General features: G+C 50.2%; 1 protein-coding gene across 1 annotated transcript; it reads right to left on the reverse strand.

The window, feature by feature from the left end:
• Positions 1-5,108: 5,108 nt before the first annotated feature.
• LOC146623929 (uncharacterized) lies at positions 5,109-13,378 on the reverse strand. The gene is made up of 3 exons (XM_085364861.1): positions 7,732-13,378; positions 6,372-6,667; positions 5,109-5,759 (listed from the first exon to the last, which is right to left on the reverse strand). The coding sequence occupies exons 1-3, from the start codon at positions 13,376-13,378 to the stop codon at positions 5,109-5,111; spliced, it is 6,594 nt and encodes a 2,197-aa protein (XP_085220987.1).
• Positions 13,379-16,328: the final 2,950 nt, after the last annotated feature.

Below are 16,328 nucleotides of genomic sequence, written 5' to 3' on the forward strand. Positions count from 1 at the left end.
CTTTGTACACTTCTTCTCAAATCAACACTCTCAGGATGATCAGAACAACCGAAAGGGCACAAAACATTTGATTATAGCAAAGAGACTAAAAAGCAACCTTCCAGGGTTTGTTTCAGTTGCTATAGCAACTGTTGCTGCTCCTGTGTATCCATGGATGTTAAAGACGTTTTTCATCACGGTGGTCATGCTGAGCGATTTAATTTTTTTGGCAGACACTTGTAAATTGTTTTCAACTTGTATTGAGTGTATTAAAAATGTGATAATATCCGCATCAACTGTCACTGTTGCTTTTACTGTACCTATCACAGCCAACCCCACAAAAAGTTTCTTGTATTTGACACACACACACACAAAACAGCTTAGCATTTCCCGGAGACTTACAAATCCATCATATTGTTACATATGCACGTTTTTGTCCAGCATGAAGGGTTAAAAATGCATTTTAATCACTGTGCTGCACAGAGTCTTGTCAGGATTTTATGTTGTCTTCTATACAAGAACCTCCTTGAGCTTTTCCACTGGCAGCTTTGATGCCCAAGACAGCTTCCTGACAGCAGCATGAAGCTGTTTTGTGTTGCAAACTAACAACAAATGTACCACTTAGCTGTGGTAAGGTCAAATATATGCGTTAGGATTGTAAAGTGTATGTACGACTCTCCGACTTCCTGGCAGTTGACTCTGATTGTTTTTTCTGCTTACAGCAATCAATAAAACTGACATTTTATTTGGGACCAGAGGTCAGAAGGTCATGAGTCTTGATTTACGGCATATCAATAGCTGATGATTTCCTCACTCTTTAGTACTCTCGGGATGTTCTTTTACATCACCTCACTAAACACCTTCGACATCATTGTGCTGAAACAACTGAGACCAGTTTGTGCCATGATACTCCCCGAGGTCATGTGACCGGGGATAATGAGCTAATAAAGCATGCACATCTCTAAATTCAGGGGCGGACTGAACTGCTTGATTTGTTTTCTCTGATTTCTCAGCGAGGTTGCTTTCTCTCCCTGAGACTACCAAGCATGGATTCCTCAAATGTACAGCAAACACAAAGTTGCAGGACTGCAGAATTCACTTTAGGGTTCTTTATTTAGCTCCACATCATTAGTCATCTCAGGGCACTTATATAGTCAGGTTACGAATTCTGCTTTAGTGAGTCATTCCTAAGTCAATACTGCTGTTAGGCACCTAATGCGACCATCTGTTGCTGCCTCTGCCTCTCATATGTTGCCATCTTGTGGACAATTTAAAATCTGCCAGTCCTCATTTGTATTAATGCACCGAGTTAAAACATTAAAATGGTCTGAGGAAGGCTAAATGAATGACAGTGTTAGTATATGATAATAAGAAAACAACACCACCAACAACACATTTTTTATACATTTGGACATTTGATATATTTATACTTGTATGTATGTTTATTGTAGAGTCTGATGGTGAATAAAAGCACTGATGTGCACTGTCTGGTGTAAGTTCTGACTGACAATAAAGTGGCTATTCTAGTCTGTTCTATTCTATTCTGTTCTATTCTTCTTGTGTCTGCGTTCATTACATTTACATTACCATAATGAGGGGAAATAATACTCATAAATGTGGTTGACTTATATAATTAATTTCTTTCTTTCTTTTAAGATTTATTAATGGGCATTTTGTTGCTGGGTAGGACTGTGAAGCAAAAACAAAAGAAGGGAACGACAGCAGGCAGCATGAACTGTACAATGCCCTGTGGCACGTGGCTTTCCTGCTCAACCTTGTGCGTTAAAGCATAGCTGATTTATTTCCTCTGTATTTGCTTGCCATTTGGAATTATATTAGATTTACATATAACAATTTGACAGACTACTGTCCTGTAGAGCTAAAAAATCAGGGGTGTCAAACTCCAGTCCTCGAGGGCCAGTATCCTGCTTGTTTTTGAGATATCCTTGCCCTACCTGCTGCTGATTACCTGGATCAGGTGTGCTTTGCCAATAAGAAGTTACAAGGGCAGGTTAGTTGGAAAACAAGCAGGACAGTGGCCCTCGAGGCCTGGAGTTCAACACCTGTGTAATAAATGAATAAATAAATACATGAAATTTACTGGCATGGAATCTGCAGCCTGATCAAACAATTAGACTCAATGTGCTAATGACAATCAGCAAAGTTTTTAGTTTCAGGCAAAATCCTGAATGAATCCAGGTCCCTGAATGATTCTCACTTTTATTTTCATGATAGTTTGGTCCAGCCTTCCTGCTGAGCAGCTCAAATAAGGGAGCAAGTGTAGAATTTTTGCATTTTTAATGAGCAAAGGGTGCTCACACCAAATACTAATTAGTTTTTTGTTTTGTCTAACTCACAATAAAAAATACAAATCACGGCATTGAAAGCATCCTCCATTCAAATAGTTTTTCAATAAGCACCTAAAGCTTTTGTCCCCAATATCCATTTTGGTTATTCCTTCTCTTTTCGTCCGCCTTCTATCTGTTATTAGATGCTCAATATCAATATCATGCCAATAAGGCACATGCGATAAACCGTAAATAGTTATGTATCTGTTCTTTTTCATTCCTTTGCACATGTGTGTGGGTACTCTTGTGATGCTTTTGGGACCATGCACATACATGAGGTGCTGCAGTCACTGATTACTGCCACTAGTGGGAAGCCTAAAGCCACTAATAAGATAAGAGCAAGTCTTTCATGGTTTAAATGATTTTGCTTGTGCTGCAAGATTTGGATTCTGTTCAAGCTTGTTTTTGAAAAACGTGTCAAATAAAAACCCACGAAAACATCAATACATACAGACAGGCAGAGAGGGTAAAAAAGACAAGCCCTTCAAATCTGACCTTTATTTTGACACAGGTTAGTCGGTGACACCAAAGCCAAGTGGTGGCCTTAGAGTTCTGTGAGGTGAAAAAATATGGGGCTTGTTTTCCTTTTACCATAGACGTACACCCACAGTACATTAAATACGCTTTCCTGCATTTATACATACATGCAAATATAGATGTAATACCAGCCTTAAGATCAAGTGAGGTCATTTTAATCAGAGAAACTCAGGAAATGTTCACTCTGAGGGCCAGAGGACTAACCTTTTTGGACTTTGTCCTATGGTTTCTGGGCCAGAAACACTCATTTCATGCTATGAGTTCTGAGCTACTGGCTCAAGATGGAGCCAAAACCTCATTTGTCAGCCTTTAGGACCTGTGGCATTTAACTGGAGCTCATATCCAGTGTGACCTCCATCAGTCTTTCAACACAAAAACACTCAAAGGATGCTGATTGTGAATTGAACAAGCGAACTGTGTGAGATATCTGTGATACTTTTTTATTGATTGTTCACTGTGCTCCCTGGTTTACCAAAATAAATGACATCGGGATAAGGAGGCTGAAGGACAGAAAGTAATTTTGATTAAAAATAACATCTTGACACAGTTTGATCAGACTGCAGGGAACCCCCACTGCCGACAACACAGTAACCCAAAATAGACCAGCAACCTCTGCTTTCCTCGGCTGTCAGATGGCTAGCACACTTACCCAGACTGGCAAAAAACAAACAAACAGCAACAACAAAACACCTCTAACCTTTTAAACGAACCATCATCCAACTCCAATTTGCGAATCTGTGGTGTGTCAGTGTCAGTCATTGCAATACGCTCTTAAAGATCTGTTTTTGTTTGTTTTTTTTTAATTAAGATTGGGCTGAGAAGCAGCTGTTAGTGTCTTTATGAGCTAACCGGATCTGGAGATGCTCACAAAGCACTGATCAATGTGTCACCCAATGTGATAAAGTTACACAGCCAAATGGAACTATAGTTTTATGGAAGATGAACAAGAATATCAGTCTGAGTGTTTTCTCTAACAGAAAATGTTACAACAGAAATGTTGCAGGATTGAAATCTATGTAATGACTTTTCTTCATTCTTTCCTTACGATCAGAAATAACAGACATTTACAATACCTCTTAATATTTAGGCTGTACTTATTATTAATGAAGCATAACAATAATATCAGCATGAAAGCAATGTTGCTCACTGCTGTATATCTTGCAGTACAGAAACATGGAAAGTAATAAACAGAGCGCGTCTGGTTATTGCAGTAATAAGAGAATCTCTATTATAACAACAATAAAATTAAATGTGATTTGTCTGAGTAATGAAAACTGGTTGATTTGAATAGTTAAAAAAGAAAACTCTGCCATTTCAGTTGTCAGTGTGACTGAACATTTACAGTATACTGTAAAATGTTGTGGCACATACATTTTGTGATAAAATGTCTGTTCTGTTCTGGGGTTTTTTTTCTTTAGAAAAAAAAGAAGAAGAGTGTTTTTAATTTTAATGTCGGTTGGTGCCAGATGGGCGGGTCTGAGTATTTCAGAAACTGCTGATCTACTGAGATTTTTCCACACAACTGTAACTAGGATTTACAGAGGATGGTCTGAAAAAGAGAAAATATCTCGCTGATGTCAGAGAAGAACAACCAGATTGCTTCAGGCTGATAGGAAGGTGACAGCAACTCACATTAAGCACTCGTTTGGGGAGGCTGTGGCTCAGGTTTTATGAATGAATGTTAGTGGATCAATCCCTGACTCCTTGAGCTACTGAACTTCAAGTTACCCCCAAGCACCTGTGAGAGTGTATGAATGTTAGGCTGTATGTGTCACGGTCTGGCTAGCAGACCGTGGGGATGTGGGGAAGGAGGACCCAGGCGCGGAGCTCAAAGTTCAAGCAGTGCGTTTATTTACAGAGGGTGATATCAAACAACAATAAATCCCCGTGTTTTTCCCCAGACTCCCGTGTCGTGTCCTCCAAGTGCTCTCTGCTCCCGTGTCTGCACTCCCGGTGCTCGCTGCTCCTTAAGCCAGTCCCAGGACCCTGACAGTACCCCCCCTCTAAGGGTCGGCACCCGACGACCAAAAAACACAAACCAAAAACAACAGTACAACCAACCCAGGGCGGGCGGCGGGAGGTCCAGGACGGAGGGCCAGAACAAAAACGAGCAACAACCACCAAAGAAACAACCCCCCCAAGGTCACAGTCCCAAAATCCGACCGCGCATCCGGCAGCGGAGCAAAAAAGAAAAAACGCCACAAAACAGTCTCAGGCGGCCCATCAACACAACAGTTCAGGAGTTCACAAGAGTTCAGGGGGCCTACCTCGAGTCCAATGGCGGCGACGTTGCAGCTCCGGCGGACGGCCACGGGTCCGGCAGCAGCAGAAAAACAGTTCTGGGGGCCTGCCACTGCTCCAGTGGCGGCGGCACTGCTGCCCCTCCGGTGGCGAGCCCCGGGCCCAGTAGCGGCGGCGCTGCTCCCCAGGCGGCCTGCCCGGGCTCCAGTGGCGGTAGCGGCGCTGCTGCTCCTCCGGCGGCCTGCCCCGTGTCCGACGGCGGCGGCGCTGCTCCCCAGGCGGCCTGCCCGGGATCCAGTGGCGGCGGCGTCGCAGCTCCGGCGGGCGGCCACGGGTCCGGTGGCGGCGGCGTCGCAGCTCCCGCCTCAGCACAACCCACGATTCCCGATATGGCGGCCGGGCTGCTGGACGTGGCGGCCGGGCTGCTGGACGTGGCGGCCCCTCCGGCACGCCGACCTCCAGCTCTGGCTCCGCGGATCCCTCCGGACCTCCGAGCTCCTCCGGTGGCAGCGCGGGCTCACCAGGCTCGCTGAGCTCCCCTGCCGGCAATGCCGGTCCCTCCGGCTCGTTGAGGTTCGCCAGTAGCGGTGCGGGCTTCTCAGTGGGTGGCTCGCTGGGCTGCTCCGGCTCACAGTGCTCCTCCGGCTCGCCGAGCTCCTCCGGCAATAGCTCGCTGAGCTCCTCCAGCATTAGCCCGCTGAGCTCCTCCGGCTCACAGTGCTCCTCCGGCTCGCCGAGCTCCTCCGGCATTAGCCCGCTGAGCTCCTCCAGCATTAGCCCGCTGAGCTCCTCCGGCTCACAGTGCTCCTCCGGCTCGCCGAGCTCCTCCAGCATTAGCCCGCTGAGCTCCTCCAGCATTAGCCCGCTGAGCTGCTCCGGCTCGGGCATGCTGAGCTGCTCCGGCTCGGGCATGCTGAGCTGCTCCTGCTCGCTGAGCTGCTCCTGCTCGCTGAGCTCCTCCGGCTCGCTGAGCTCCTCCGGCTCGCTGAGCTGCTCCTGCTCGGGCATGCTGAGCTCCTCCGGCTCGCTGAGCTGCTCCTGCTCGCTGAGCTGCTCCGGCTCGGGCATGCTGAGCTCCTCCGGCTCGCTGAGCTGCTCCTGCTCGCTGAGCTGCTCCGGCTCGGGCATGCTGAGCTCCTCCGGCTCGCTGAGCTGCTCCGGCTCGCTGAGCTGCTCCGGCTCACAGTGCTCCTCCGGCATAAGCTCGCTGAGCTCCTCCGGCTCACAGTGCTCCTCCGGCATTAGCTCGCTGAGCTCCTCCGACACGCTGAGCTCCCGCTCGCCGAGCCGCTGCTCCCGCTCTCCGGGCTCCGGCTCGCAGGGCTGCACGGCTGGCCGTGCGGGCACCTCCCGCTCCCTGAGCTCCTGCTCCGCTTCGCTGAGCAGCTCCTCCCGCTCTCCGGGCTCCTGCTCCGGCTCGCAGGGCTCAACAGCTGGCCGTGCGGGCACCTCTGGCTGCGCTTCAGCCACAGATGGATGATCCGGAGGCGAAGATGGTGATGCGGTGTCCGCAGGTGGGGAAGGTGAAGGTAGAGCCGGTGAAGAAGATGGCCGAGGGGTGACTGCATGCGGATGGGATGATGACGGCGCTACAACCGCAGATGGTGAAGCCGCCAGTGGCGTGGAGACTGCTGAATGAGGCCACGCTAGTTGTACTGTTGGCCGTGTTACCGCGCCAGATCCGCGGCCCCGAACCGTAGTAAGGAAACCTCTGGCAGTTACTTGACTCGCAGCCGGCAACAGCTTACTATACAGGTCAACTCCGCTAGCAAGAAGATCGAGGGAGGCGTAGGAAACTGCTTTACCGAACCTTTATTTCTCCTCCAAGGCACGAACACCGCGTACAGTGGGCTGAAACAGTTTACTCACAGCGGGCATCGCCGATACAACTTTGGCTGCCGAGGGAGTTATTATATTCCTTTTATTTACTTTCTCTTCGTCTCTTCTGTAGTTAACCGTTACTTTTCTTTTCCTTCTCCGCTCACCCTCACACACCCGACAGGCAGTTCCGCTACACACACCCGCATACATTTCCCATCAGGCTTCACCCTTAAAGGACCATGCCTGTAACACTACCCCCACTCTGGATGATAATTAAACCCTTAACATCATTCCAGCACATGAACCCCCCCATTAACAAGGAAACATACAGCATTCGTGCCCCCAGTCCAAAAATGGCGATCCTTAGGATGGAACAATCTTGAAGTAGACAACTGTCCATATTTTAAGCACAAGAAAACATAGGATGTACAGGGTTCACTTTGAGGAGGGTGCAAGTCAATGTCCATATCCCGCCCTTCACATAGACAGTATTCATAAAGAAAGACATTAAGGCACTACAGCTGAACGTTTACCCCTATATCCAGCTTTACCTCATTAGTATAAACAGTTCAAACAATAACTTGCAGCCCGTCGACAGCCATGTTGCCAGGAAACAGCAAGACAAACAAGCCCAACAGTACACGTAAGAATAGCCCCCTGTAACAACTCAATTTACAACAGTCATATCACTTAACATATGTAACATGAACAATTTTTTTTTTTTTTTAAACTACTGAGCAGGGCAGCGATCCGCCTACACCCCGACTCAGTTAGGACATACTAGCCTAGTGACTGACCCAGTCACCAAACATGTCCGGCGCCCGCCGCACACGCTGTGGTCTGGAACGGGGTGTGGACCTGAAGGAAGGGTGCTGTTCTGGTCCTTCAGCCCCATCCACGTAAGGCTGAACAGGGCTGGCTGGCAACCCACTACCATCTCCTTGAGCGGGTGGCGGAGAGCCAGCTCTCAGGGAAGCACCAGTATCTGGTTGATCTGCCCCAGCTGGGGTCTCCCACAAGTCGAAGGGGCCGAAATCAGTGTCAGAATCGCTTTCGTCGAGCGCTGGAGGAGGCACCTCGGTGGGTGCTGCCTGGTCGGAGTCTTGGAAGACCCAGCTGTTGTCCAGCGGCGTTCTTGAGTGATAAGGCTTGAGTCTGTCGTGATGAACCACTTTAGCCTTTGCTCGGGGCCCCTTTTTAATGCAGTAGACTAAATCATCCAACAGGCCCACTACGAAGTAGGGGCCCTCATAGGAAGGCAGAAACTTGCGAACCTTGTGCCGCACTCTCTTGGTCCCTTTGATCAGATGCCACACTGCAGCGCCGACTGGATACTGAACTTGGCAGATATTCTTATCGTACTGTTTCTTAGCGCGCTCAACAGATTTCCCGAGAGCCTCCCGTGCCAGTTGGTGGGAAAGCTCCAGCCTTTCCCTGAGTTGCACCACATACTGTGGTGTAGTGCAGTTGGGGGTGTCGTCGGCCGGCAGACCCGCGACCAGGTCAATAGGCTCGGTTATCTCTCGGCCCAGAAGCATCATGTTTGGGGTCAATCCTGTGGAACTGTGCTTAGTTGCCCGATAAGCCATGACAGCATAGGGGATCATTATATCCCAGTCCCAGTGGCAGCGCTCCGCGGTGGTGGCTAAGGCCTTCTGCAGGGTAGCATTAAAACGCTCTACCTGGCCATCGGACTGTGGATGAAAGGGCGTGGTGCGTGTCTTTTTGATTCCGAACAGTTCACACATCCCCTGGAACACAGCCGACTCAAAGTTGGTGCCCTGGTCACTATGCAGAGACTGTGGGGCTCCATATCTACATACCCACTCCGCAACAACCTTTCCTGCCACCGTGGGCGCTTGTGCATCGGGGACTGGATAAGCCTCCACCCACTTGCTGAAGTAGTCTTGTACCACCAATATGAATCGGTTATGCCTTTCTGTTTCGTTCAACGGTCCCATCAGATCGACTGCAATCCTCTCCATGGGGGCGCCAACACGTACCGTGCCCATCGCTGCCTGGGGGGTTTTTGGGGGCCGCGCCCTTTCAGCACAACTGGTGCAAGTGCGGCACCACAGGGTCACATCATCTTTCATGTTGTACCAGTAGTACCTATTCTTCAAGCGTGCCAGGGTCCTTTCTGCCCCAAAGTGGCCACCCACTGGGCCATCGTGCATCTGCTGCATTACGGAGTGACGATAGGCGTGAGGCAGAAGGATTTGGGGGAAAAACACATTACTTTCTGTACAGTGGAATTTCCTCACCAGCACTCCATCTTTTAGGTACAGTCTCTTCCACTGCGCCCAGTAGGCTTTGGTTGCGGGGCTGCATGCCGCTACATCGGCCCAGACGGGCCGACCTTCCCCTTTTTCCTTCCATTCCCAAACTGGGCCTATATCCACATCGTTCTTCTGGCTAGCCAAGAGCTGTTCTGGGGTCCAGCCACTGAACAAGCTAGTGTGATGGGACTCATCCACCCGGTGGATATTTGGGCAGGTGTCGTGGCTACTACTGGAACAACAGTCCACTGCTGCTACGGGTGCACACTCTGGTTCTGCTACCCGGCTTTTCCCATCGGTACCATCAGGCCCCACTACCCCCACTGGGGGCTGCCCTGGGGGGGTCATGCTGGTACCACAGTCCTCTAAGTTACACTGCACACCTTTATGCTCGAACCGGTCGCTGTTGATGGTGGGCTCTGGGAGTGTGCACGGGCATGAAGCGCGGCAGGGTCTCCTGGAAAGTGCATCCGCATTCTGGTGGTTTTTCCCAGGTCGGTGCAGCACCTGGAAGTTATACTCTGCCAGCTTCTCCAACCAGCGGGCCAGCTGGCCCTCGGGCTCCCTCAGCCTGGTCAGCCAGTGGAGGCTGCTATGGTCAGTCCGGACAGTGAACGGCCTACCCAGCAGGTACTGTCTGAAGTGGGAAGTGAACGCCACAACCGCCAGAAGCTCTCGCCTGGTCGTACAATAGTTTTGTTCGGTAGCCGACAGCCGCCTGCTCCCATAGGCCAAGACCCGCTCCTCGCCCCCTTGCACTTGGGAGAGAATCGCTCCAATCCCACAATTGCTGGCATCAGTGTCGAGGAAGAAGTCACCCTGGTCCAGTGGGTAACCCAGGACAGGGGCTGCCGTAAGCCGTCTTTTTAATTCCTGGAATGCTCCCTGGCAGTCGGCAGTCCAGTTAAAACGGGCATACTTCTTAGTGAGTTCGTGGAGGGGTTTAGCCACTGTGGCAAAGTCCTCCACGAACCGGCGGTAGTATGAGGCTAAGCCAACAAACTGACGCACTTCTGTGACGGTCCGCGGTGCAGGCCAGTCCGTCACCTGCTGGACTTTCTGGGGGTCCGTGGAAATACCTCCAGCAGAGATGATATGGCCCAGATAGGCCACCTGCTCCCGAAACAGGCAGCATTTAGATGGCTTCAGTTTTAGGTTGGCTCCACGCAATCTGATGAACACTTGCTCGAGCCGCTCCAGCATCTGGGTGCTATCCTGGCCCAGGATAATGATGTCATCTAGGTACACTAGGCATGTCTCCCACTGCAGCCCAGCCAGGACTCTGTCCATAAGCCTTTGGAATGTGGCCGGTGCGTTGCACAGTCCAAACGGCATCACATTCCACTCGAACAATCCCTTACGGGTACAAAATGCAGCTGCTTTTCGGGCTCTGGGGGTCATCTCTACCTGCCAGTACCCTGAAGTCAGGTCTAGTGTACTGAAGTACTTGGCAGTAGAAAGCGTGTCAAGGGTGTCCTGGATGCGTGGCAGGGGATAAGCGTCTTTAAGGGTTCGCTCATTTAGTGGTCTATAGTCCACGCATAGTCTGGGACTCTGGTCCTTCTTCTTCACCATCACAATTGGAGCAGCCCAGCCGCTATTGCTAGGTTGAGCTAGCCCAGCCTCCAAGCTCTGCTGTACTTGCTGGTCGGCCGCTATTTGTTTGTCCCCTGCCATCCTGCGCGGCGGGTGCTTAACTGGTGGCCCTGGCGTGGTCAGGATGTCATGCTGGACAACACCAGTGCGACCAAGGTCATTCGGGCCAGTGGAGAAGACATCACTGTAGGACCTCAGCAGGCCTGCCAGATCGTAGCGGGCAACGTGAGTCAAACCGGGGCTGCTCTCGGCGTAAAGGGCCTGCAAATGGCTTGGTACAGAAGCAGGGGGAGTACCATTAAGTTCGAGGGCTGCCAGGACCCTTGGTGGGCGACCCCCCGACCCCTCCAGGACCTGCACGGGCTGAAGAACCCCTGCCACGGCACCACGCTTTAAGGTGACAGCTGCGGCCCCAGGGTTAAAGACTCTGATTGGGATGCTAGAGGGTTTACTAGGTTGCACAACTGCGTGAGCTACCAGTACTTGGTGCTTCTCCACAAAGCCCTTTGTAGGGCTTAGCATCATGTCTCTATGGGCGGCACAGTGGGAGCTGGAAAACCCGGGGACCACATACTCGCAGCCTGGTTCCAAAACCGTAGTGCGTGCCACCCTAACAACAAGCACCTGGGGTCGAGGGCCCACGCCAGAACATGGTATCTTTTCATTAAACAGGGTTATCTCTTGGCGGCCGTAGTCTAAGCAAGCGCACGATTGTTGCAGGAAAGGGTGCCCCAGAATAACTTCAGTGCCTTCAGCCATGTCGGCCAAAAGAAAGTCTACATTTTCAACACCGCTCCCCACCTGTACAGGCAGGATGACCTCGCCCAGAACGGCCAATCCCTCTGGACCAATGCCTTGTAGAGTCTGAGCAATGGATGCCTGCACCTGAGGTCTTGACTCTGCGGGGATGGTGTTAAAATAGTGGAGGGGCAGCACATTCCGCCGTGCACCAGAATCCAGCAAGGCCCGTATTTCCCGTCCCTGTATTGCTATCTGGACACACATCACATCTTGGCCTCCGTTGTGGAACACTGTGCCTGGGTCAGGGGCTGGGCCTCTAGCAGCTTTTACAGGCTTTTGGGCAGGTGAGCGAGGAGAGGGGCAGTTCCTCTGTAGATGTCCTATGCCGGAGCAGTTATGGCAAACAGCCTCCTTCCTGCTTGACCTGTTAGATGTGCTCCAGCTTTGGCGCCCACGCTGGATAGGTCTTTGGGCCCTCTCCGGTGGTTCATAACTTAGCATATGAACACTCTCCCGTAATGCAGCTGTTCGGGTCCCCTGTGCTGTAGAGACTCGTGGCCCTGGCTGCATAAGCTGTGTGACTGCCCTGGCGGCCCTTTTCGTTGTCTCGAACCTGTGGGCGATTTCATAGGCTCTTGCCAGGGTGCGTGGTTGTTCTTCCAACAATTTCTGGACCATTTCAGCATCTGCCAAAGCATTAGTGAAGATCTCTACAGCAATGCAGTCCTGCTCCAGCTCGGAGCGGTTGGCATACACAATGGAAACCTTCTCGTATATATCATCTCTGAGGGTGTGCAGGGCCTCACCTGGTTTCCGGATTCTCTGCCGTAGCTCAATGCCAATGGCTGCTGCATGCTCTGAACACGGCCCATAGGCAGCCTCCACCTCCTCCACAATCCTCTGGTAACTCCAGCGAGCAGATTTGGGGTTTTTGTGGATTATGGCTCCAGCTGCGCCCCTCAGGCTGAATCTCAGTTGGACAGCCATGGTGTTCTCCGTCCAGCAGTTGGCCTTTGCACAGGTCTCGAACTGATAGAGAAAGTCTTTCCATGACCCTGACCCATCGAAATGGTCTGGTTGTAATGTGGGAATTTTCTCCTTGCCCCTCGTCTGTCCATCAGCACTACAATCTGCAAAACCCCCGTCTTGCACTACACCAGGAAAACAGCCACGTGGCCCTGGCATGGCTTGTTTTGAACTGTGACCCTGGTCATGCTTGCAAAGCCCACACCCCCCATCTGGTGCTGGTATTGCCATGCGAGTTGTTGGGGAAAAATAGCCCTGAGCTGGCATTTCATAGCTGTACTGCGCAGGTTGGGGTATACCCGGCATAATGTGTAGCTTCGCTGGCTCAGTAAACGGCGTTTTTCTAGGGACACTGCAGGTACAGTTCATGGCGGTGAATGGCTGGCTGCATGGCCGAGATGTAACAATCCGAGGTGGGTGATCATGCGAGCCATGCTGTCCCACTGTGAGCGGTGTAGATGCAGTGTTACCAGGGCCTCCGCAGTCTGAGCACTGCAACTGCTTAAACTCACTGCACACTGCATTCTGCTTCGCTATTGGTGTTAAGAAAGGGTTGGTGTGAGCTGAAGGTGGCGGGGTGAGATGCCATGCAGCCTCAAACTCCGTCGTATAGACTGCTGCTATGCTCGCCGCTGGCGTTAACTCTATGTCCGTGATGAAGGGGTTGCTGCTGTGGATTCTATTGTTTACATAAGTGGCACGGTCCACATTAGCTGTGCCACTCTCTGGGGTTTCTGGCAAAAATGGGTTGCTGCTCTTACTGAAGTACATTCCCATGCCATCCCCTTCAGCATCTCTCGGAGCCGCCATTTTCTCTGTCGTCCGAGGGAAAAGAGAAAAAGAAAGTTCGCTCCCTCTCTCTCGGCGCTTTGCGGAGTTTTATCCCGGAAAAGAGCCCCCAGTGTTACCGCGCCAGATCCGCGGCCCCGAACCGTAGTAAGGAAACCTCTGGCAGTTACTTGACTCGCAGCCGGCAACAGCTTACTATACAGGTCAACTCCGCTAGCAAGAAGATCGAGGGAGGCGTAGGAAACTGCTTTACCGAACCTTTATTTCTCCTCCAAGGCACGAACACCGCGTACAGTGGGCTGAAACAGTTTACTCACAGCGGGCATCGCCGATACAACTTTGGCTGCCGAGGGAGTTATTATATTCCTTTTATTTACTTTCTCTTCGTCTCTTCTGTAGTTAACCGTTACTTTTCTTTTCCTTCTCCGCTCACCCTCACACACCCGACAGGCAGTTCCGCTACACACACCCGCATACATTTCCCATCAGGCTTCACCCTTAAAGGACCATGCCTGTAACAGCCGGCTTGCAGCAGCGTCAGCGGTGTCACCATCCACTGAAAACAAAAAAGCAGATGGGGTGAGAAATGAAAAAGTGTCCTTATTACTCACCACAGCCGGGAGAGCGGCTGTGGTGAGTGATATGGTGTGATATGGCGTATCAGGCTGAAGAACCTCAGGCTGGCCGAGTGGGGGGGCAGCCTGGATCGGAGAGTGGAGGTGAAGGGTGTTGAGCAGGAAATCCGCCACAATCGGAAAAAGATTGTCCAACACCCAGGAAAAACAAGTCAGTGTTTCCTGCAACCGCTTCTCCACAGCACAACGTAAACCCTCCGCGTGCGCTTCCAGCAAAAGGTCACAGAGTCTATAAACTTTATCCGTAACCTCCCTCCTGAATCTCTCCGATGAGTCCGCTGGGTCCATGCCGGGCGGGATCATTCTGTCACGGTCTGGCTAGCAGACCGTGGGGATGTGGGGAAGGAGGACCCAGGCGCGGAGCTCAAAGTTCAAGCAGTGCGTTTATTTACAGAGGGTGATATCAAACAACAATAAATCCCCGTGTTTTTCCCCAGACTCCCGTGTCGTGTCCTCCAAGTGCTCTCTGCTCCCGTGTCTGCACTCCCGGTGCTCGCTGCTCCTTAAGCCTTCCACGCTCCTCCTGCGGGAAACAATAGTGGCAGCAGTCAGGACACTGAACAATGGCAGGCATACACTACACGACCAAAACCTAAACTGGGTAACTAACGTGGAGTCCCAAGCAATGATCCCGCGTCGGTGGGAGCTCCAAGACTCTCTTAAGTAGCTCCCCCGACGAGGCCTGATCAGCAGCAGGTGTGTGGCTTCGGGTGTGGCCAGTCCCCTTGCAGGGCCACACCCTCCAGGCCTGACGCCGCCTATAAACAAGTGCTCAGCCACCCACACACACACACACATATACACAAGCACAGAGAAGGGGAAGCAACACCAAAATACCCAACAATAACACAGGTCCATGACTGCCCAGGGGTCCTGGGTCACCCAGTCCCAGGACCCTGACAGTATGAATTGAATGCGTGAATGTGACTTGTAGTAGAAAGTACTTTAAGTGTTCAACAGAGTAGAAAGGTGCTAAATACATTATATTGCCAAAATTATTCCCTCACCCATCCAAATCACTGAATTCAGGTGTTCCAATCCCTCCCATGGCCACAGGTGTATGAACTCAAGCACGTAGGCATGCAGACTACTTCGAAAAACATTTATTAAAGAATGGGTCGCTCTCAGGAGCTCAGTGAATGTCAGCATGGTACCGTGGTAGGACGCCACCTGTGCAACAGGTCCAGTCATGAACTTTCCTCACTACGAAATATTCCACAGTCAAAAATCTAATTGGAAGTGATTGGGAATGACAGCAACTCAGCCATGAAGTGGTAGCCAATGTAAAATCCCAGAGTGGAGTCAGTGGATGATGAGGTCACAAACTTTCTGTAGGGTCAGTCGGTACAGACCATCAAACTTCTTGTGGCCTTCAGATTAGTTCAAGAACAGTGCACAGAGAGCTTCATGGAATGGAGATGCATGCCTGAGCAGCTCCATTCATTCAAGTCTTACGTCAGCAGTGCAAAGCATTGGATGCAATTGTGCAAAGAACGCTGCCAGTGGACTCAATCAAGCTTCTCGGTCTGGCAAAATATACTGTATATAGAAAGTATTTCTACAGAGTATATCTACAGTATATAGAGAGATATTGTTTATACAGTGCTTAACTTAACTTAGTCATACTATTTATTAATCTTTGCCTCTCTTCCACAGCATGTCTTTTATCCTGTCTTCCTTCTCTCACCCCAACTGGTCGCAGCAGATGGCCCCTCCTCCCTGAGCCTGGTTCTGCTGGAGGTTTCTTCCTGTTAAAAGGGAGTTTTTCCTTCCCACCGTCGCCAAAGTGCTTGCTCATAGGTGGTCGTATGATTGTTGTGCATTTCTCTGTATTATTGTAGGGTCTACCTTACAATATAAAGTGATTTGAGGCGACTGTTGTCATGATTTGTTGTTGTATAAATAAAATTGAATTGAATTGAACTTAATCCTTTAATAGACCAATTGCCATAAACACACGAAAACACAAACATTGAAATCTATCCATTGTTATTTATTAGGCAAACAATAAACAAATATCAAAAATTTTATACCAGAATTTGAGCTGGCACACTGGACACCTCGGATAAGTCCGATACTAATCATGGATAGCAGGTATGATCTTTAATTTGGCCTCTTAATCAAAAATAATGTGCCTTTCTAGTTTTTTATTAAATTGTTCTTTAATAAAATAGTGAATTTGAACATTCATGGATAGAATAGTTATATACAAGCATTAAAAATATCATATTGATGAAAGAGCCTACGCTGACTGGAGGAGTAACCATCATAGAAACATAAAAGATAAATACCAACACTGTTAATGTGGGGCAGCTAAAAAAGGTTGGGCCATGGCA

This window comes from Diplotaxodon limnothrissa, linkage group LG10 (genome assembly GCF_057381915.1).
Source record: "Diplotaxodon limnothrissa isolate DT_005_m linkage group LG10, D_limnothrissa_male_GT1.1, whole genome shotgun sequence".
Taxonomy (NCBI): Eukaryota; Metazoa; Chordata; class Actinopteri; order Cichliformes; family Cichlidae; genus Diplotaxodon; species Diplotaxodon limnothrissa.

Excerpts from the sequence above, each read along its gene's own strand:
- LOC146623929 (XM_085364861.1), bottom strand. The coding sequence starts at position 13,378 with ATGGCGGCTCCGAGAGATGCTGAAGGGGATGGCATGGGAATGTACTTC. Across the intron at positions 6,668-7,731 it reads GCGGGCGCCGGACATGTTTG|TCACCCCTCGGCCATCTTCT; the intron begins GTGACTGGGTCA and ends ATCCGCATGCAG. Across the intron at positions 5,760-6,371 it reads TCGGCGAGCGGGAGCTCAGC|CTCGGCGAGCCGGAGGAGCA; the intron begins GTGTCGGAGGAG and ends TTGCCGGAGGAG.